The sequence below is a fragment of the Oryctolagus cuniculus genome, chromosome 3 (assembly GCF_964237555.1).
Source record: "Oryctolagus cuniculus chromosome 3, mOryCun1.1, whole genome shotgun sequence".
Lineage (NCBI taxonomy): Eukaryota > Metazoa > Chordata > Mammalia > Lagomorpha > Leporidae > Oryctolagus > Oryctolagus cuniculus.
In genome coordinates this window covers 23,150,672-23,174,008 of record NC_091434.1, presented here as the reverse complement: position 1 = coordinate 23,174,008, position 23,337 = coordinate 23,150,672, and the positions used below count along the sequence as shown (strand labels likewise).

At 42.9% G+C, this 23,337-nt stretch overlaps 1 protein-coding gene across 5 annotated transcripts in view; it reads left to right on the top strand.

Moving 5' to 3' along the window:
• The window catches only part of XRCC5 (X-ray repair cross complementing 5), a 104,883-nt gene that overhangs the window by 931 nt on the left and 80,615 nt on the right, over positions 1–23,337 (top strand). Inside the window, exons 1-6 of one of the 5 annotated variants that reach the window (XM_002712463.4) lie at positions 3,205–3,341; positions 7,777–7,890; positions 12,748–12,931; positions 14,199–14,247; positions 15,101–15,223; positions 19,115–19,306. In XM_002712463.4, coding sequence (XP_002712509.1) covers positions 3,321–3,341; positions 7,777–7,890; positions 12,748–12,931; positions 14,199–14,247; positions 15,101–15,223; positions 19,115–19,306 — 683 coding nt within the window. In that variant the 5' untranslated portion in view covers positions 3,205–3,320. Of the gene's footprint in view, positions 1–3,204; positions 3,818–7,776; positions 7,891–12,726; positions 12,932–14,198; positions 14,248–15,100; positions 15,224–19,114; positions 19,307–23,337 lie in introns of those variants that run through there. The other 4 variants (XM_017343103.3, XM_070070222.1, XM_051848210.2 and 1 more) reach the window with 4 other exon arrangements.

Sequence of the window (23,337 nt, the reverse complement as noted above, 5' to 3'; positions counted from 1 at the left end):
CCCAGATGGCTGCAACGGCCCGAGCTGTGCCAATCCGCAGCCAGGATCCAGGAGCTTCTTCCATGTCTCCCACATGGGTGCAGGGGCCCCAAGGACTTGGGCCATCTTCCACTGCTTTCCCAGGCCATAGCAGAGAGCTGGATCGAAAGAGGAACAGCCAGGACTAGAACCAGCATCCATACGAGACCCATGATTTTCTACAAAACAAGACTAAATGTTCAAAGAACTACTTTCAGATGATTTGAAAGTTTCATTGTGTCAGTTTGGAATGGCTATGCAGGGCTTACTTTTTGCAGTGTTGAAAAAAGACTCGTGGCCAACATGAAAAGGTTTCTTTTCTTCAACTCAACATAAGCCTTTTATGTGGATTTTAAAAAATAGTTTTTGATGGAAATAGAACATTGTACATCACCATGTACAACTATTTGGGATATAAGCTTTTATTATTTCATATCTGTATCCTATGGGTATAAGTGTTCATTTCATATCTGTACACTACATTTTAACTAATTTTCCCAACTTGTTATCTAACTATTGCTGCAGTTCTCAGTCTGAACACAAAGCCTGCACATTTTTATTTTGTATAATAAAGTCATCATTCACATAGTTAAGAATCAGTGATATCAAACTCAAACACATTGTAGGAACTACAACACTAAATAGGAAGGAAAAAATTTGACCCAGAGGAAAAGCAACCTCATCTTGGCCCTTGGTAAAAAGCTAGAAACATCAGAGGAGGAATTACCAAGTTAAAAACCACATTCAAACAATTCTGTTAGTTCAGTTACCTAATCTTAATAATCTCATTTGTGTGGCCGCAGTCAGGTGCTGCATGTAAGCTAGGTGAGCCTTGGGCTCTCGGTGCTCAATGCTTGTATTAGTCTGCTTGGCCTCCATACAACATAAACTGTCTAGGTGACATGAGCAATAGAAATTTTTCTCCAGTTCTACAGGCTAGAAGTCAAGATCATGGTAACAGGATTGTTGGTTTCTGGTGAGGACTCTCCTCTTGGGCTGCAGATTGTCACCTTTTTCTTGTACGTTCGTGTGATCTCTTTGTGCAAGGAAGGGGGAGGGTGGAAAGAAAACTCTCTATTATTTCTTCTTATAGAGGCACTAATCCAATTACATCATGAGGCCCTACCTTCATCTTATGGCTTTATCTAAACCTAATTACCTCCCAAAGGCCTCATCTCCAAATGTGGGGCCTTGTTGTGGGTTAGGACTTCAACACATGAATCTAGGGGGAGCACAAACATTCAGTTCATAACAGTGCTCCTCCATGTGGCTCTGTTCATTTTCATGGCACACCAGGTTCATGGCTGTTGGTCTTCATACATGGGGTCTGGCTTTTCTAGAAAGCAAAAGCCAGATCTGGGCAATCTGAAAGCATGTGCACAGAACTTGCCTAGTGCTGATTTTGTTACATTTTACTGACCGAACCAGGTCATAAGGCAAGTCCAGATTCAAGGGGAAGGGACTATTGGAAGGCATGGCACATGGGGTCACCAAAGTAACAGCATGTCATTTCCCTTTCTCTATTCCAACTATCTCCTTCATATGCCACAGTGGATCCCATATTTCTCTCTGTCCAACTCACTTACCAACCCCAAAACACATACCATCATCTACACTAGTCACAGTCCATCAATCTCTTGTCCTCCCCTTTACACTCAATTCTGTATTATATAAATCCAGAAGGACCATGCCGTGACAGGTAAACATGGAACTAACAAAGTTAGATTCCTTTGCTTGTGGAGGAGGAAGGGAGTAGCCATTATATGCTGTCACATTAATAATTTTTGCCACTTCACCCTTGATTAATGGAGGTCTTTTTTCAAGAGAAGCAATACTTAAAGTATACATGCATTCTCAGCACCAAAGCTGTATAGTTGTCTGGGAGTGAATGGTTCTAAAGACTTTTTTTTTTTTAAGGTTTATTTGTTTGAAAGGTAGAGTTACAGAGCAAGAGGGAGGGGGAGAAAGAGAGAGATCTTCCATCTGCTGGTCCACTCCCCAATGGCTGCATCAGCCAGGGTTGGGCCAGGCTAAAACCAGGAGCCTGAACTCCATGTGGGTCTCTCATTTGGGTGCAGTGGCCCAAGTACTTTGGCCATCTTCAGTTGCTTTCCCAGGTAATTAGCAGAGAGCTGGGTCAGAAGTGGAGCAGCTGGGACTGGAACCAGAGCCCATATGGAATGCTGGCTTCACAGAGAGCAGCTCTTAATCTGCTTCCCTACAACACAATCCCCCAAAGATTTCTATAAAGACTGCCAAAATGCACACAAGCATAGCTACTGGAATCTTTTATTTCTCCCAGGAAATAGATACGTATTGATGTGTGTGTGTGTGTGTGTGTGTGTGTGTGTATAAGGGAGAAGAACAAGAAGTGGAAGAAGGGGGATAGAAGAGATAGGAAAGAGAGGAAAGGAGGAGGGGGAAGGGGAGTGGGAAGAGAAAAAATGAGAAACAGACTCTCTTGGCGTCGATGTTTCTATAACTTTGGCTTCCTTAAGTCTCTTCCCGTTTCATGGAATCTTCACATATTTTCAGGTTGGATTTTCTAGCGGGAGAGAATCTGAACAGACATTATCTTCCCAGTTTGGGTAGAGGTTTGCAGACATTTGCCAGGTTCCTGAACCCTGTGTCCAATCACCCGTCAGCTGTGGCTCATTTGGTGTAGAAAGCAGTTGTTTGCGTGCAAGGGTCACTGGAGCCTTCCTACTTCAAAGGGTGAGAAACTGTGGGCTGCCCAGTTTCTTTTAAGGGGGATCAATAGCCTGTGAAGCACTGGGATTGATAGCTGCCATTTTTAGTACTACCGAGACTCAGCTTCTAAATTAAAACTCTCCTCCACTCTTCCAAGCTGAAGGCACTTGGAACTACTGGGAGAACCAGAGCAGATGCCGTTTTATGCCTTCTGATGTTTGTACATCTGATTTAGTCTACACAGAATGCCCGTTCTGTTTGCTTGGAAAAATACCCATACTCAAGGTAACATGCCGTCACAGCTCCGATACAAAACGCTGTGTTATTCGTAACGAGAGAAAAGGGAAATGAATCTTTCGAAGATGTGATTACAACACAGCTAATGCTAGTAACTTGAGCAGCTCGAAACCCACAAGCTCCTCCCTCACCAAGGAGGACTAGACGGATTCCGCGCATGCTCAGAACTCCGGACCACAATTTCCCCGCCCCTTCCAGGTTCAACAGGAAGCGGCTCTTCTCTGTACGGTCCGCCTGCCAATTCCCCGGAACCAAATTGCGATGCTGCATTTTCCGCCCGGAAGAAGTAACCAAGGCGCCTGCGGACTTGCAACATGGCGCGGTTCTGGAATAAGGTAGACAGGAACTTGGCCCCTTACCCAGGCCGGGGATCCGGAGAGGGCGGTTCGGAAGCAGGAATTGTGGGACCACCGCGGTGCCAAGGATTAGAGCAAGAGAGGACATGGTGGTGGGTTAGATCAAGAGGGCCGGAACCGATGGACGTGCCTTGAGAAAAGCTGAGGATTAGGGTGTCCGAAAACCTGAGTTTGAACCTCGCTCGCTGCATTTCACCCCTCCCATTCCCCTCTTCCTCTCCCACCAGCTCCTCGTGCCCTCCCTCCCCACTCCTCAATCCTACTGCACCTTTTGTTAGCTGTGAGTCTGGTTCCTTATAATCTGTACGAGAATGAGAGTTAGCTGTGATAAGCATCTGCCCCCGCAGGCTTGTAAAATTTAAGAGCGACTATCTGTGAGATAACTTGAAATACGAAGTGTCGTAATCACCTCTACAATAATTTAATGTCTTACCTTTTTGGACAGCTTATTCTGGGTGAGTCGAGATCCAGACCTTTTATTCCTGTCTCATTCAATCTCAACAACACTGAGCGGTGTTGTTAACTGTTAACCCCACTTTGCAGGTGGAAAACCAAGGCATAGAGAACTGAAATGATTAGTCCGTGGTCACCTAGCCTGTAAGTGATGGAACCCGAATTTGAACCCAGGCTGTCTGATTTCAGAGCCCTAGAGCATCTCCATTTTGCTAGGAATCTGTGAGCCTTGGTGTCCAGATTAACAACAGAAATGACAGTGAATTTTAAAGCGATTTTGTCGATATAAGAGGAGAGTTGCAGTTGTCTCTGAAGGGTCACTAGAGGGGGGTATGGTTTCAGGAATTCATTCATTTATCCATGCATACAAATAGAAGAGGAGTTTGGCTAATTGATCCCTAGTCCCCTCCACTCCCTGTGGATTAAAATGAGTATGAACTCAGAGTGATGCCATTCACCACCTTTGTTCCTCTTCTGAAAGCTGCTGAAAACTTTGTAGCTGTAATGGAGAGGAGTTTGTGCCAATGAACTCGAAGTAAAATTTTAGCAGCCTGTTTTGCTTCAACATAGAAATGAGAGTTAAACTGCTCGGTTTCTTTTCCTGGTTTTCTTATTGTTGCCAGAAAGGAACTAGAGTATTATATAGACCATTCGTCGTCTTCCAGATAAAAAGTTCTCCTCAACTATTTATTTCGTGGCAAAAGACTCTTAGTCTTTTTGAGTTTTCTGGTTTAAAAGTAGGTTTTGTTAATATGTATTAAGTAAATGCAATAGCATTTTTGTAACCTCTAAGGTGTTGTTAGATTCTTATGCCCCATAGAATGTACATTTTATTGCTCTCAAAGGGATTTTGTAGTTTATTTTCACCTATTTCTAAAATAATTGTCTGTACTCCAGAAATATATGCAATTATTCTCAATTCTTGTAAACTAGGGGAAAAATAGTGTCTTTTTCATGTGCTGGCAAAGATATAATCACATTTAGAAATAAGAGCTCACCACCAAGAGTTTTCAAACACATCTAGGGTCAGGAGATCATTGCCTCAGAAAATAGTTTCCTTATTGCTTACTTTTTCATTTTTTAAAAGATTTATTTTATTTATTTGAAAGGCTAAGGCCGGCACCGCAGCTCACTAGGCTAATCCTCCGCCTTGTGGCGCCGGCACACCGGGTTCTAGTCCCAGTCGGGGCACCGGATTCTGTCCCAGTTGCCCCTCTTCCAGGCCAGCTCTCTGCTGTGGCCAGGGAGTGCAGTGGAGGATGGCCCAAGTACTTGGGCCCTGTACCCCATGGGAGACCAGGACAAGTACCTGGCTCCTGCCATCGGATCAGCATGGTGCACCGGCGGCAGCTCGCCAGCCGCGGCAGCCATTGGAGGGTGAACCAACAGCAAAGGAAGACCTTTCTCTCTGTCTCTCTCTCACTGTCCACTCTGCCTGTCAAAAAAAAAAAAAAAAAAAAAAAAGGCTGAGTTAAGGGAGGGAAGAGGAGAGATCTTCTATCCACTGGTTCACTCCCCAAATGGCGGCTACAGGCAGGGCTGTGCCATACAGAAACCAGGTGTTTCATCTGAATCTCTCATGTGGGTGTAGGGGCCCAAGCACTTGGGCCATCTTCCTCTGCTTTTACAGGCCATTAGCAGGGAGCTGGATCAGAAAGGGAGCAGCCAGTACTGGAACTGGCACCTATATGGGATGCCAACATTGCAGGAGATGGCTTAACCCGTTATGCCACAATGGTGGTCCCTATTGATTACTTCTAGATGTTATTTCCCACTTTATTTGGAGCCAAGCCAGTCTTCCTGTAACTTCCATCTATTAAGCCTATTATCTCTCCTGCAGACCAATCCTTTTATAACACAGATGTCAAATATTTCAGGGGAAGCTCTTAGGTTTCCCTTGGTCTTTTTTTTGTTTTGTTTTGTTTTTGTTTTTTTACAGGCAGAGTGGATAGTGAGAGAGAGAAAAAAGAGAGAAAGGTCTTCCCTTTTGCTGTTGGTTCACCCTCCATTGGCCACCACAGCCGGCGTGCTGTGGCTGGTGCATCGCACTGATCCGAAGCCAGGAGCCAGGTGCTTCTCCTGGTCTTCCATGTGGGTGCAGGGCCCAAGGACTTGGGCCATCCTCCACTGTACTCCCGGGCCATAGCAGAGAGCTGGCCTGGAAGAGGGGCAACTGGGACAGAATCCGGCGCCCCAACCGGGACTAGAACCCGGTGTGCTGGCGCCACAGGCGGAGGATTAGCCTATTGAGCAGTAGCACCGGCCTCCCTTGGTCTTCTTATCTGGCTCAATTACCCAGTTTTCTCCAGCTATTATTTATGTCACATATTCTGCAGATCCTTTAGTAATCTCATTTCATGTTCACTTGTAGCTGATCTTCCTCAAAAAATGTGATGCTCAGAAACACAGTTTGATCAGTACAAAGCCTGTCAGTCAGAACCAAGGAATGTTAATCCTGGCAATGACCTTAAACCTCATCAATTTCAATAGTTTCCTGTCTTTATGAGGAAGTGAAATTCTCATGGACTCAGAGCTAATTGGAAGTAGAAATGGGGCTAGATCCCAGCTCTCCACATTACCAATCTAATCTTTTCACCAGAAGACTTTTTTCCTTTCTTGATTCACCGTACTGTTAATAGAACCTAAAATATTTGGGAGGGTAGAGTAAGACAAGTGTGGGAAATGAGCTATAATTATGTCATATTATTGACTCATTTTATAATCCACCCTGAAATCGTGGTTGCAATTAATTCAGATTCCCTACAAATCATATTAGTTAAATTTTAGAACTATTTCTTTTAGTTTCTGTTTTCCTATTTCCCTAGTCTACATGTGATTGTTATCCAGTGATTTAGTGCCTTTGCATATGTGGTTGCCTCTGTAACTTCCTTGTTCACATTATTGCTATTCATTCTTTAACAATCACCCAAGCATCATATACAGGAAGCCTTTTCTGCCTCTTTACCCTCTCTGTCCTCTCTACCAGTCTTGGGTACCTGCTCCTTCTGTCTCTCTCACTCATTGTCTGCTACACACCCTACACACTCATGTCATGGAGTATGGTGCTGCATTTTTGGTTTTCTGAATCCTCAACTAGATCTATTTGATTTCTTATTCTTTTTTTTTTTTTTTTATTTGACAGGTAGAGTTATAGACAGTGAGAGAGAGAAACAGAGAGAAAGATCTTCCTTTCATTGGTTCATTCCCCAAATGGCCGCTGCGGCCGGAACTACGCCGATCCAAAGCCAGAAGCCAGGTGCTTCTTACAGGTCTCCCATGCGGGTGCAGGAGCCCAAGTACTTGGGCCATCCTCCACTGCCTTCCCGGGCCACAGCAGAGAGCGGGACTGGAAGAGGAGCAACTGGGACTAGAACCCAGTGCCCATATGGGATGCCTGTACCGCAGGTGGAGGATTAACCAAGTGAGCCATGGCGCCGGCCCTGATGTCTTATTCTTTGATCCTCAGTTTACAAACTGATCAAATTGTTGGAGTGTACTATCTTAGCGTATATAGATTGCCACAAAAATGCTTCATAACAAACTATGTCCCAAGTCAGTGACTTAAAACAAAAGCTCTATTCTTACACTTGTAGGTCTACAAGTCAACTGCAGTTTGTCTGATAAATGTCTTAACTGGGATGGATTTAATTCTAACCTACAGTTTGGTTTCAGATCTGCTCAACATGGGTTTATTTTGGGTTTCAGACTAATGGAGCAACAGTTACCTAAAGCACTCTCTTCTCCTGGATGATACCTTCTAGCTTTTTAAAAATATAAAGACTAAGGCTTCTCCACAGTCAAAATTTATATGTGTTACATATAGTCTCCTTGTAAAACATGTCCCCTCCCTTTATCACACCTCTGAATTCCAGTCCAGGTTCTGCAAATACCATAAGCAAAGGATATTTCAGAACCTTAAGACTGTTATTTTCTCAAACATTTTTTGGGCCTTTGTTTCCAGGCAGCTGTTGTGCTGTGTATGGATGTTGGCTTTGCCATGGGTAACTCCTTTCCTGGTGAAGAATCCCCATTTGAACAAGCAAAGAAAGTCATGACCATGTTTGTCCAACGACAGGTAAGTTCTTGAACTTGCAACCCACGTTTTGCCTGCTTATTGCCTCCACCTGCTAATGCAAGATACCAGCCTCATAATGTTCAGCCCCAGTGTTTTGGGGAACCTGGGGAGTTCTCTAACATGTATTCACATGCAGTTCTATCTACCTCTGTACCCTGATATTATTTTCTTTGCTCATTCTGGCCCCTCCACTGGACATTATAGTTTTTATCAGGAATAAAAGACAATATAAAATAATATTTAAAAACATAATCTCTAGAACCAGATGGCCAAGGTTTAAATCCTTGTTCTGCCACATTTACTAACCATGTGATCTTGACTGAACCCTTCGACTTCCTTGTTTCTAGTTCAGTATAGCAAACTACCCCAAAACTTCATTGTCTTAAATGACACTTGCATGTCATGATTCTGTGAGATGACTGGGTGGGCTTAGCTGGGTGAGTCTCCTTGTAGCCTCTTAGCAGTTGTAGTCAGGTGAAAGCAGGGACTGGGGTCATCTGAAGGCTCAGCTGGGCCCACTGTTAAGATGTTGCAGTCACAAGGCTGGAAGATGATGCCTTCTGGTGGCCATGAGCACAGTTGAGTCTGCCCTTCAGAACCCTTACATGCGGCCTCTCCAGGTAGCTGAGGATTCTCATAGTGCAGTAGCCAGCTGTAGGACAGAGTATCCCAAGAGTGAGAATTAAAAGAAGGTTCTGCCTGTGTGGCTTCTTATGGCCTAGCTTTAGAAATTCCAGAAAGTCATTTCTGTGGTTTTCTATTAGTCAAGCAAGTTGCTAAAGCCAATTCACATTCCAGAAAGAATTAGACCTCCCTCTTTATATGAGGAGTAGCCTGCAAATGCAGGGAGAGAAGGAAAGGATGGTGGTCATCCTAGAGAATTATCTACCGCAATGTCAGTATTATGTGCAAAATGAGAATAAAACTTCTCAAAGAGCTCAGTTTTGAAGTAAAAGAAAAAGAATCCATGAGGTGGCTAGCGCCGTGGCTCACTAGGCTAATCCTCTGCCTGCGGCGCCGGTACTCCAGGTTCTAGTCCCGGTTGTGGCGCCGGTTCTGTCCTGGTTGCTCCTCTTCCAGTCCAGCTCTCTGCTGTGGCCCGGGAAGGCAGTGGAGGATGGCCCAAGTGCTTGGGCCCTGCACCCGCATGGAGATCAGGAAGAAGCACCTGGCTCCTGGCTTTGGATCGGCGGAGTGCCAGCCGTAGCGGCCATTTGCGGGGCGGGGTGGGGTGAACCAACAGAAGGAAGGCCTTTCTCTCTGTCTGTCTCTCTCTCTCACAGTCTATCTGTCAAATAAAAATTGAAAAAAGAATCAATGTAGGTAAAATGCTTAAAACAGTACTTGGAATATTGTAAGCACTATGTAAGTGTTAACCATTATTATTTCTGCCCCTTCTGCTTGATGTGGCTGTCACTTTTGCTAAGCCCATGAGGTCCTACTCATTCACTGGGCACTTCTGCTCCTCCTTGACACCTCTGCTATTCTGGATGTTGCCACTCCACTGAGCGGGTTTTTATAATTCATGTGACTTGGAGTCCCTGAAATGTCAACAAACCCTATTCTTGGTTGAAGTTGTGTTGGTGGTCATCAAGAAGTACTGTTGTGTACCAATATAGACTAGAGTTTCTATTAGAGAAATACTGCTTTTGGTGTTTGTTTTTCACTCTACCCCTTCTGTGAGAGTCTGAGTGGATCTGAAAGGCTGGGAGACAAAACCTAGTCGAGTCCCATACTATATCAAAATGTCCTTCCTTTCTATGACAAGGTTCTTGGAGAACATACCTTGCCTTACGATGAATTCTTAAGGCAGATCCCTGTGCCAACCAGTATCCTAGGCATATTTGGACCTCGTGGCAAGGACCTTTGCTCCAGGTTCAACTGGGAATTATAGTCCAAGTTGTTGTAAGGAACTGAATAGATCAAAACAAATGAAAATGACAATTCTATTCTCTCCTCACAGAGCATTCTTCTTCATCAATTAAAAGGCTTATATTAATAACTAGGTGGACTTAGAACTGTCTATTATGGCAAATCAATTTTTTGTTTTTACTTTTTGTTATGAAGTAGTTCATAAAAGGAGCAAAAACAAAGAATCATACAATGGACACCTATTTTCCCATTGTCTCATGCCATACCATCTTAATGTTTTATCATACTGGTTTGATTTTTTTCTTTCTCTTAAAAAATGAAATATTACAGATAAAGTTGAAGTCCCTTCCCAGTCCATTCTCTCCTTTCCTAAGAATATTGGTAGTTATTACCATGCATATTTCATACTGTTAGACATAAGTATATATTCATAAATACTATTTAGTATTGTATAAACCTGTCAGAAGTATTTGTAAATGGTTTTATATGGTACATATAATTCTGTAACTTATTTTTTCTTAACCTTATGGTTTTGAGATTTATTCTTGTCAGTGTCATAATAATTTATTTCTTTTTACTATGGTATAATATTCCATTGTGTCGCTCCCTCTCTTCGTGGAGGAATGACACTAAACCCTGCCTAGGTTTCCTATCCGAGTCACGGCACCATTATCCCTCCTAGGCTTCCTATCCGAGTCACGGCACCATTATCCCTCCTAGGCTTCCTATCTGAGTCACGGCACCATTATGTCCCTCCCCCTCTTCGTGGAGGAGCGACACTGAACCCTGTGGGGAGAAACTGGGAGCAACTCGGACTAGACTAAGTTACTGGAATTAAGACTTACTCTATACATCTGCTCTCCCACAATATGGCGCTGGGAGAGGAGAAAACAGCTTCTACCCAGCTGCCTCTCACCAACTTGACAAGCTGCAGGAGCTGCTCCTGAATGGAGGAGAGCAGCGTACTCGGCGTGTGGGTAGCACAGTTGGGATTGGTGGAAGAGGACTATAAAGGAGGAGAGAGACAACATGCACGAGGAACATCTAAGGGGAACATCTATCTGAAGGAACACCTGTGCAGCCCCCGAGAGAGCCGGCCGGCGGTGTGCCGCTCCCCCGCGGAAGTGGGGAAAGTGGCAGGGGGCACCGCCCTTCCACGGAGGTGGAAGGGACGGTAGCCAACCCTGGAAGAACCAGCAGCAAACCCGGGGAGGGCCGAGCAGACGAAAGAACAACGCAGGGTCCTGTGTTGTTCCTCCACGAAGACGGGGAGCGACATAATGGTGCCGTGACTCGGATAGGAAGCCTAGGAGGCATAATGGTGCCGTGACTCGGATATGAAGCCTAGGCAGGGTTTAGTGTCGTTCCTCCACGAAGAGGGGGAGCGACATAATGGGGCCGTGACTCGGATATGAAGCCTAGGCAGGGTTTAGTGTCGTTCCTCCACGAAGAGGGGGAGCGACAGAACCCTGCGCTGTTCTTTTGTCTGCTCGGCCCTCCCCGGGTTTGCTGCTGGTTCTTCCAGGGTTGGCTACCGACCCTTCCACCTCCGTGGAAGAGCGGTTCCCCCTGCCACTTTCCCCACATCCGCGGGGGAGCGGCACACCGCCGGCCGGCTCTCTCGGGGGCTGCTCAGGTGTTCCTTCAGATAGATGTTCCCTGGTGCATGTTGTCTCTCTCCTCCTTTATAGTCCTCTTCCACCAATCCCAACTGTGCTACCCACACGCCGAGTACGCTGCTCTCCTCCATTCAGGAGCAGCTCCTGCAGCTTACTGGTTGAACTGGAGGCAGCTGTGTAAAAGTTGTTTTTACTCCTCTCCCAGCGCCATATTGTGGGAGAGCAGATGCATAGAATAAGTCTTTTTTTTTTTTTTTTTTTTTTTTTTTGACAGGCAGAGTGGACAGTGAGAGAGGGAGACAGAGAGAAAGGTCTTCCTTTGCCGCTGGTTCACCCTCCAATGGCCGCCGCGGCCAGCGCACTGCGGCCGGCGCACCGCGCTGATCCGATGGCAGGAGCCAGGAGCCAGGTGCTTTTCCTGGTCTCCCATGGGGTGCAGGGCCCAAGCACCTGGGCCATCCTCCACTGCACTCCCTGGCCACAGCAGAGAGCTGGCATGGAAGAGGGGCAACCGGGACAGAATCCGGCGCCCCAACCGGGACTAGAACCCGGTGTGCCGGCGCCGCAAGGCGGAGGATTAGCCTAGTGAGCCGCGGCGCCGGCCTTAGAATAAGTCTTAATTCCAGTAACTTAGTCTAGTCCGAGTTGCTCCCCACACATTGTATAAATATTTTGCCATGTATTTTTTCATTCTCCTCTTGGTGGATAGTTTGCTTCCAGTATTTACCCTATGAAAAGTGCCTACATGTAAACTTTCTTATCTATTGATTCCTTGTGTACATGTGTAAATATTTCGGCAGAGTATGTGCTAGGTCTCCACATTCATGGAAAAACGCATATTTTGGAAAAACTATGCATGGATTTAAAAAAAATGTATGCCAAAATTAGCTTATCTTTTAATTCCATTTTCTATGAACTTTGAAATACTCTTGTATATGCTTGTCAATGAAATTGCTGGAATATAAGATATGAATTTGCGAGTTTTTATTTTATGATTTTTGATTGTTTTATATCTCTGGAAAATTTAAATGTTGAATAGATACTCAAAAAAGACAAAGTAAAATCTTTTCAAATTATCCATGGTTAGTTTTCATTGAGAGAGTCTGTTTTGGCTGGAAGTCATCAATAGCAGTTACACTTTCCCATTCCTTCACCCCAGCTTGTCCTGAAATGAAGGATGAGACTTAAGAGTCAATGAAAAAGTCTGTGTAAAACCTAGGAATTGTCATCGCCTTTATGTCTTGTGTTCATCCAGCCTAACATTTTATGGTGCTTCCTATGGTTGTCCTGCTCCCTGAAGGTTAAGTATATTACTGCTTCCAGGATGTTCTAACATAATTTTCAGTCTTTTGATATTCTTCTGTAGGTTTTTGCCGAGAGCAAGGATGAGATTGCTTTGGTCCTATTTGGTACTGATGACACTAAGAATGCCCTCGCTGATGGGGATCAGTATCAGAACATCACAGTGCACAGACACCTGATGCTACCAGATTTTGATTTGCTGGAGGATATTGACAGCAAAATCCAACTGGGTTCTCAGCAAGCTGACTGTATCCTTTTTCAGCTAGAGAAAACTCTTAAGTTTCCTTTAACCTGGTGATCAGTTTGGTGAAGCTTCAGAGTCCCATCTCTGTGTATATGGAGATATTTTGCTTTGAGTAGAAGGAGGTGATGTGTGTTAGGATTTGATGTGACGTTGATCAGATTGGGCATGTGGACTCCAGGCCCTCCAGTCACTTGCCCCTTTTCTGTATTACTGATAAGAGATTGGGAGGCATAGGAAGGGGAATATTTTAAGGAATATATGTATGTATTGACTGTGTGCAGAGGGTTTGGTGGGAGGAATATTCTAAGGAATATGTATATGTATTGACTGTATTAAGAGGGTTTGGTGGTGATGTTGGTTAACAAAGTTTGGAGGTTGAAAAAAATTTATTTATTTATTTATTATAATTTATTTGAGATTCATACAGAGAGAGACAGACAGTGTGAACTCCCATCAGATGGTTCACTCCCCAGATGCCTTTGTTGGGTCTGGCAGAGCCAAAGTTGGGAGCTAGAAGCCAAAAGCCAGGAATGCAGTCTAGGTCTCCCATGTGGATAGGAAGGATCCAACTATTTGAGACATTACCTGCTGCCTCCCAGGGTGCACACTAGCAAGAAGCTGGAATCAGCAGTGGAGTCAGAACTCAAACCCAATCACTACAGTATAGATCCCAACTGGCATCTTGACCATTATCCCAAATACCTGTCCTGTGTAAAGATATTTTTAGGAGAGTATAGCATTAGTAATCTCTACCCTTTTCTGAATAGAGGATGCTTTGGGGCCAAAAATCAGGTTGATGTGCAAGCAGAGATTTTTCACTTTCTTCCACAGGTTCCCTGATTCAAGGAGTTAACTCTTGTACTTTTTCTAAACAATTAGTAGTGCCGTCATTGATCACTGGGAGGTGCTGCTGTGTTGGGAGTGACTTGCAAATACTACACTGTGGCTCACTTCATATTTAACAGTGGACTGTGATCACCAAAAATGGGTTCTAAATACTGTTAAATGGCATCATAGTATTTGGTTAAATGAATGTAATATGTTAGATTGCCTTTTGTATATTTTCTTTTTCTTAGTTATATGAAAGAGCATAAGTGAACGTCTATTAGTGAAATAAACTTTGGAAAAAGCACACTTGGGCAGGTAGTTTTAAGTCTGCAAATAGTTCATTGTCCATAATTTCCAGTGCTGTGGACTTCACTGGAAGCAAAGTTGCACATTCATGGGATGAAGGGACAGTTTGCTGATATTCCTTCCCTTAACAAGCTGAGTCCTGGATGCACTGATTGTGTGCATGGATGTGATTCAACGTGAAACCGTGTAAGTGTCTGCAGATAGCTGGAAATAAGCTTTCTTGCAAAAATTGCATGGGTTGATATATTCAGTGTTCTGTGTATTAGTCAAGCAGCATGTTTGTGTGGCTAAAGAAATATTTGATTCAATGATTCAGTTCAAACACTCTGTTTTCTATAAGTTTATTTCATTTTTTTCCTATTTCACTTAAGCAAATTTTCAGAAGTTAAAAAAAAAATTAAGTGGCATGAGCCATACATAATTGAGTACTTAGTAACTCTGGCCAATTTCCTAATTTGTTATTTGATTACTATGCCTTGAAAATGTGTGTCTTTGAGCAAACACACACACACACACACACACACATACACACACTTCTCCCCTTGCTTGTTAAGAGAAACATTTGCACTGAAATTCCAGCTACATCCTCCACGTGGTTCTGCCGCTAGCCTGTGTATAGAATCAGAGCAGAATATTTGGGAAGTGAACCTCTGCGTAACTGCAGTTGTGGTTGACTAGGAAAATATTCTGTTTGTATTCTGCCCATGTGGTGGCTAGAAAGGGATCTTTTTTAAATCATAGTGACTTTATCTTTAAACTAAACCAGAGTCAGGAGTTCATGAATACAGTATTTCCATAGTGCTCAGAGCTTTTCCCTAGTATGTTTACAGTATGAGGTATATACCAGGGTTGATTTTGTATTTAATAGGAACTTACCTGAGAGCATCAACAGTGTGTGGACTTACAGAATATAGTCACATGTATCAGCAATACCTAGATTCATTCTTTAGCCCTTCTCTGCTTAGTGACCAGCTGTATTTGACTTCGTAAGAGATAATTTGGGAGAATGATTGCTTAATGTGATAACTTTCTCTTTTAGAGGAAAGAGGTTTGAGAAGAGGCATATTGAAGTGTTCACTGACCTCAGCAGCCCATTCAGCAAAGATCAGCTGGATATTATAATCCATAACTTGAAGAAGTCTGGCATCTCTCTGCAATTCTTGTAAGATTCCAAGAGTAATGTATGTGGATGAATCCTGTGATGGCCTTAGGCAGTGATTGGGACCCCTTTTTAGAGTGCTTGGTTCCCAGGAGTCTTCTCTCCTTGCTCGGAAATGGAATCTGTCAGATGACAAATACTGATTACTCTCTGTGTTGCAGGAACTGTTCTGAGATTTGCAGATAAAAGAGATGAAAGTCACAGTGGTAGAAAAGAATTGAGCTCAGTAGCAGATGGTTTGTTCACTGTTCTTAGACTCAAAGAATTGAGGAATTAGAAGAATCATTGAGGATATTTAGTTTGTCTCCTGCTTACATACCCAACCAATTACCAGATTAAAAATTCTCTTAAACAGCTATAGAAATTGTGTCCTATAAACACTAGATGTTTTAGGGTAGAAGAAATGTTGACTTGGGAAGCCTTTTAAAGATGTATAATTTTAAAAGAAGATTTATTTATTTGAAAGACAGAGTTAGAGAGAAGAGAAAGGTCATCCCTCTTCTGGTTCACTCCCCAAATGGCTACAATGACCAGGGCTGGGCCAAGCCAAAGCGAGGCGTCTGGAATACCATCCTGGTCTCAGTGTGAGGCCCAAGTACTCAGGCTGTTTTCCATTGCTTTCCTAGACATATTAGCAGGGAGCTGTATTGGAAGTGGAGCAGCTGAGACTTGAACCAACGTTCATATGAGATGCTGGCATTGTTGACTGTGGCTTAACCTACTACGCTGGCCCCAAGACATATAATTTTTATATTTAACTCTTTTACAGAACTAAAGAATGCACAAGCACATACAAAATGCAATTTTCTATGTATATTTAGAGTTGGGGCATACACAGAAAGGGGGGAATGTGTATTTTGCAGTTTGTTAGGGGAATAATCCCTTCCCACACAAAAACTTAGATTTCTCCTCCGGGATGTACTTTTTCTGTCTTATATCCCTAACAAAAAATTCTTTGCACTACACTAATCCTTCCTGCTGCACTTGAAACTGATTTGTTCTTGTACTATTTTTGGTGAAAGCAGAGTGTTGGGATAGGATGTTGAATTATTAATCTGAGGACACTCATTTTTCAAATTGAGAGCTATACCCAGAAGCCTCTGGCTGAGAGTGGTAAGCTCTTGGCTTCTTAAAATGCCTACCACGGGGAATTAAGACCCTCTCCTGCATGTATGTACTTCTTAAGGCTGCTGAGGGACATCTCTGTAAGACTGTAGAAAAATAGCTCAGAATAAGCCATTGGAACGAAACTTGTTAAGACGATACTTGAAAGAAATTAAGTGCTTTTTAAGTGACACTTCTAACTGAGTTGAAGTTTTCTCAGTATTTCAGAAGTCCAGCTCAGCTGTTCCTGTTCAGAATCTCAGGATGCCTCTGTGTGGTTGAAGTGTACTGTACTTCTGCCAGCGTCATCTGAAAGGACTTTTATTTTCTGGCATGTGCAATACAGTAATGTGCGCAGAAGAAGGAACAAGTTCTGCCACTAGCTTGTTATTTGACTTGTTGCAGTTTCTCTTCTGTAATATGCCTTCCCACCTGTACCACAAACCTCCAGCATTCAAATTCAATTTTGTGGCTTTATTGTTCGGTGGAGTCCATGTATGATTGTTGTTACTGAGCTGAGCAATTCCAGCGTCCCAGAGAAGCACTGTGTTCTGAGCAGACTTGTTCCTTGGACATAGTGTTTAGATTCTTGTACTTACTGACTACTTGAAAGATTATTTCTTGTCTAATGCAGGGTAGAAAGAACTGTTATCGCAACTCCTTTTTCAGGATAAACTTCCTGACTCTTCTTTTTTATGTCATTTGTCCCTTCCTGGTAGATGCTTTGGAAACAGCAATAACCTTTTGCAAACCCTGTATGCCACACCTTGCTCCCTGGATGCCTTTAATCTCAGAGAGAATACAGGACATGTACATGTGTCATACAAAAGAGTACATAGAAAAATTTAAACAGAAAACCTCTTTTAATTATAACAGATAAAAGGGTAGAGAAATCATCTTTAAAATGTTCATCCACATAGGGGTGACCAACAGGTAATACTGAGTGAACTTTGCCTTTTAACTAGGTGATGGAGTTCTTCTCAGTTACATATTAACTGTGCAATTTTGACCAAATTATTTCAACTCTGTAACTTCATTTTCTTTTTATAAAATGGAGATGGCAATCTTTCTACACAATATGTAAAATATGAAATGAGATTGTTTATATGGATGCTTTTTTATAAAGTACCATATAGTATATTAGAAAATGTACATGGTTAGTTTAGTTTTGAACTTGTATTGATTACTGAATTTTCCCATGACAGGTAATCCCAATCTAGCTTTATTCTCATTTCAGTCAAAAAAAAAAGTGAAATACAATAAAAATCAAGGGTTTTACTTTTTTTTTTAGCATTCTTAGTGTTTTATGCACATTCTCTTATATAATCTGTATAATAACCTTGAGATATCATTAATGGGCTTTTCTTTTTTCCATCTGCCTAAAATATCACCTTGGCTTTTTCTAGGAAGTATTCCTTCCTGAACTCAAACCTCCTGGCTTGAATGAAGACTGACATATTCTGTGTGATTCCTGTGTGGGTTTTTTGTGTGTGTTTTAAGACAAGAGTTCTGAGTCTCTTACAGGTAGTAGAATTGGGCAGTGTGATCTTGATTTTGCCTGATCCTGCTGCTATAACAAATACTCAAGACTGTGTAGTTTATCAACAATAGAAATGTATTTCTCACAGATCTGGAGGCTGGAAAATCCAAGACCATGGTGTCAGCAGATTCAATGTCTGGTCTACTTCCAAGATCGCACCCTGTTTTCTGTGGTCTTGCATGGTAGAAAGGGTGAAAACTGTGTCTTCACATGGCAGAAGGGCACAAAAGAGCAAAAGAATGCTCTCTTCAGCCTCTTAGAAGGTTACTCAATCCCCTTCTGCCCTCATGACTTAATCACTTGCTAAAGGTCTCATCTCTGAATGCATGGGTGGTGGTCAATTTCAAATATAAGTTTGAAAGTTAGATTAACTAAGTTTCAACCAAGGAATTGTGGAAGACACATTCAGACCATAGCAGAGCTTGAATGTGTTCGAAGGCAAGGTGAAGGCAGGCAGACTGAGGGAGCGAAGCCAGCATAAAAGGCCCATGAAAGTGAAATATGAAGTCACTGTGAGAGGGTCAGATAATCCTTGTGACATTTGGGACCTTGGGTCTAGTCTTGAGGCTATGTACAACCCTCTCCCTTCCTTTTTGTAAAAAATATTTATTTGAAAGGCAGAATTACAGAGAGAAAGAAGGAGAGAGAAAGACCTTCCATCCACTGGTTCACTCCTCAAATGGCCACAACGACCATGTCTGGGCTAGGCTGAAGCCAGGAGCTAGGAGCTTCTTTCAGGTCTCCCACATGGATACAGGGGCCCAAGTGCTTGATCCATCTTCCGCTGCTTTCCCAGGCCATTAGCTGGGAGCTGGATCAGAAGTGGAACAGCCAGGTCTCCCACATGGATACAGAGGCCCAAGCACTTGATCCGTCTTCTGCTGCTTTCCCAGGCCATTAGCTGGGAGTTGAATCAGAAGTGGAATAGCCAGGACTTAAACTAGTGCCCATATGGGATACTGGCACTGCAAGCTGTGGCTTAACCTGCTGCACCACAACGCTGGCCCCAACCCTCCTCTTTTTATTGTTGGGGTATGTAAGCCAATAATTTTCCCCCTTTTACCAAAACAAAGAGATAACTGTAAGTGTCATTTATAAGTGTCATTTGACAGATGAGAAATTTAAAGCCAGATGAGCTTGGCCAATGTGTCTATTTTCTCATAGCTAGTGAGTGACAGTTACAGGGTTAGACCCCCATTTATTGTTGGCTTCAGAGCTTGTCTTAACTACTGCTGATCTTTTCCTGATAGTTTGCCTTTCCCAATTGGGAAGGAAGATGGAACTGGAGACAGAGGAGATGGCAACTTACCCTTGTACCACCATGGATCCTCTTTTCCTCCAAAAGGAATTACTGAACAGCAGAAAGAAGGTATTCAGATGGTGAAAATGATGATGGTGTCTCTAGAAGGTGAAGATGGGCTGGATGAAATTTATTCTTTCAGGTAAGAAGTGTAAACATTAGTGGCAACTTTGAATTGTACTTATATCAAACTCTTTTGATCAGAAAAATCTAAAAGCTTCTCTTTTTCTGGACCACTCTTGAATTAGCAATTGCTCTATTAATATGTATTCTGGTTTATTTAAAAAATGGTATGCTCATCCTTAATCCCCTTTAAGTTTGGTTGGTATGATGACTTTTTTCTTTAAAGATTTATTTGTTTATTGGAAAGGCAGAGTTACAGAGATGTGGAAGCAGAACGAGAGACAGAGAGGTCCTCCATCCACTGGTTCACTCCCCAAGTGGTCACACTGGCTGGAGCTGGGCAAATCTGAAGCCAAGATCCAGGAGCTTCTTTCGGGTCTCCTATGTGGGTGTGGGACCCCCGCTGGCCATCTGCCACTGCTTTCACATGCCATAGCACATAGCTGGATCCGAAGTAGAGCAGCCGGTACTTGAACTGGCGTCCATATGGGATGCCAACACTGCAGGCGGCAGCTTTACCTGCTATGCCGCAGCACCAGCTTTTTTTCTTGTTAAAAAATATTTATTTATATGTATTATTTATTTGAGAGGCCAGGAGTTGGGGGTGGGGGGTGAGATGATAATGGTGTTTCTGATTTATTTCCAGGATTTGGTGGTGAAGATTGGAAATATATAGATAGCACAAGAGATGTCACAAGTGAATTTAAGATGAAATAGTATCTTTCTTCTTTATGCCAACTCTGGGGCACATTTATTGAGCCTGTCCTTTTTGTAAACCTACAAAAGACATTATTAATTATAGAAAGTGGTATCAGATCTGAGATGGTCAGCATCCTCTTTTTTTTTTTTAACTTTTATTTAATGAATATAAATTTCCAAAGTACAGCTTATAGATTACAATGGTTCCCCGCCCCATAATTTCCCTCCCGCCCGCAACCCTCCCCTCTCCTGCTCCTTCTCCCCTTCCATTCACATCAAGATTCATTTTCAGTTCTCTTTATATACAGAAGATCGATTTAGTATATATTAAGTAAAGATTTCAACAGTTTGCACCCACACAGAAACACAAAGTGAAAAATACTGTTTGAGTACTAGTTATAGCGTTAAATCTCAATGTACAGCACATTAAGGACAGAGATCCTACATGAGGAGTAAGTGCACAGTGACTCCTGTTGTTGACTTAACAAATTGACACTCTTGTTTATGGCATCAGTATCACCCTAGGCTCTTGTCATGAGTTGCCAAGGGTATGGAAGCCCCCTGAGTTCACTGACTCTGATCATATTTAGACAAGGTCATAGTCAAAGTGGAAGTTCTCTCCTCCCTTCAGAGAAAGGTACCTCCTTCTTCGATGACCTTGTTCTTTCCACTGGTATCTCACTCGCGGAGATCTTTCATTTAGGTTTGTTTTTGTTTTTGTTTTTGTTTTTCCCCAGAGTGTCTTGGCTTTCCATGCCTGAAATACTCTCATGGGCTTTTCAGCCGGATCTGAATGCCTCAAGGGGGTCAGCATCCTCTTATCTTGTTCATCAGCATATGATGGTATAGTGGTTTTAAAAAAGAATATTTTGGTCACAAAATAGTTTGATTAGGGGAAAAAAAAGACCAAAAAGGGAAAACCCCCAAATATAAAGAATTCATAGCTTATTTTTTATGTTGTCAATAATGGCAAAATGATCTAAGGAAAATGGAATCCCTGAAGCGTTACTTTACAATAAAGCAAATTACTTTTTTCAGCCATTCAGTTAGAGACTATAGGAGAGACCATCTCCTTGGTCTTTCTTATTCTTGCTTGGAATCGGACTTAATGTTAATTTTGAATAAAAAACCTTAGAGGAACAGGTGACATGTAGAATAGTTATATGTTTGAGAGCCCTGATTTAGTAAGTGAAGCAATGGAATACTTGGCCACGCAGTGTGGTTTGTGTAGGTTCAGATGCTTAGCGATTATGCATAATATTCATGAATTAATTCTAGTTTACTAATTCATTCATTCCACAGATATTCTTTAAGTTTCATTCTGTGCCAGACGCTGTGAATACTCAGTATACAAGATCACTTTACGCATAGTTCTCAGTTGAAGTAAAGATCCAACAGGGACTGGCGCTGTGGCGTAGCAGGTAAAGCAACCGCCTGCAGTGCTGGCATCCTATATGGATGCTCGTTTGAGTCCTAGCTGCTGTACTTCCGATCCAGCTCTGTGGTATGGCCTGGGAAGACAGTGGAAGATGGCCCAAATCCTTGGGCCCTTGCACCCATGTGGACAACCCAGAGGCTCCTGGATTTGTATCGGTGCAGCTCCGACCGTTGCAGCCATCTGGGGAGAGAGCCAGTAGATGAAAGACCTCTATCTCTCCCTCCTCTGCTTCTGCCTCTCTGTAATTCTGCCTTTCAAATAAATAAATAAATAAACCTTTTTTTTTTTTTTTTGACAGTAGAGTCATAGACAGTGAGAGAGAGACAGAGAAAGGTCTTCCTTCCGTTGGTTCACTCCCCAAATGGCTGCTACGGCCGGTGCTGCACCTATCTGAAGGCAGGATCCAGGTGCTTCTTCATGGTCTCCCATGCGGTTGCAGGGGCCCAAGCACTTGGGCCATCCTCCACTGCCCTCCCAGGCCACAGCAGAGAGCTGGACTATAAGAGGAGCAACCGGGACTAGAACCCGGCGGCCATATGGGATGCTGGCACCACAGGCGGAGGATTAACCAAGTGATCCATGGCACTGGCCCCCCAATAAATAAATCTTTAAAAAGAAAAATTCAACAACTAGAATTTTTTAAGTAGCTACAGTATGTATTTGCTCTAATTTTTTTAATGATTATTTATTTGAACATGAGAGTTATGGCGAGGGGGGAAACAGAGGGAAAGAGAGAAAGTTGTCTTCCATCAGCTGAGTCACTCCCCAAATGGCTGCAACAGCCGGAGCTGGGGCAGGTCCAAAGCCGGGTCAGTCCAAGCCAGGATCCAGGAGCTTCTTTCAGGTCTCCCACATGGATGCAGGGGCTCAAGCAGTTGGACCATCTTCCATTGCTTTCCCATGCACATTAGCAGGGAGCTGGATCAGAAGTGGAGCAACTGAGACTCCAACCAGTGCCCAAACAGCATGCTGATGCTGCAGACAGTGACTTAACCTGCTGCGCCACAGTGCTGGCCCCCTAATTGTTTTTCTGAATGATAATTTTTAAATATTTCTGGTGAGCTGACCTATAATTGACAAATGATGCATCCTGATTTTCTAAATAGACACCCTTGAAAAATTACAGGTAAAGAGAAATTTTAGAAATGGAGTTGTAATTTCCCAGGTGATTTCTGGAGGAATCACTGAACAATCCTGTACAGTACAGTTTCCTGATGTAATTTGTATTCTTGTCACAATATGTGTAGATATATGTTCCAAAGGTTTTTTTCTCTTTTAAATTAATGCCTTAAATTAACATACTAACCATGATTATCAATAGGAAAAACCATGGGACAATACAAATTCCTAGATGTGGTTTTTTTTTTTCACCCTAGATTGTAATAAGTAGGTCTAGTACTGACTGTGCATTGTCCTACCAATTTGAGGATACTTTGATTTTAGGCCTGTCAGTGACGTATAGATCAGAACTTCAACATCCAATACAGTAGTCATTTTCCACCTGGGCTCTTTAATTAAAATTAACTAAATTTAAAAATTCAGTCCCTGTGCCACACTAGCCAGTTTCAAGTTCTTCTTCTCTCCTTTTTTAAGTATTTATTTATTTATTTGAAAGTCTTAGTTACAGAGCAGAGCTGGAGGAAGAGAGAGAGAGAGATCTTCCATCCACTGGTTCACTCCCCAAATGGCCGCATGGCCATGGTGGGGCCAGACCAAAGCCAGGAACCAGGAGCTTCTTCTAGATCTCCCCCGTGGGTGCAGGGGCCCAAGTACTTAGGCCATCTTCTATTTCTTGCCCGTGTGCATTAACAGAGTAGGATCAAAAGTGGAGCAACAGGTGGCCACAGTGCCACAGTGCCAGCCCCACATTTCAAGTTCTTGATAGCCTATTGTATAGGCACAGTTAGAAATAG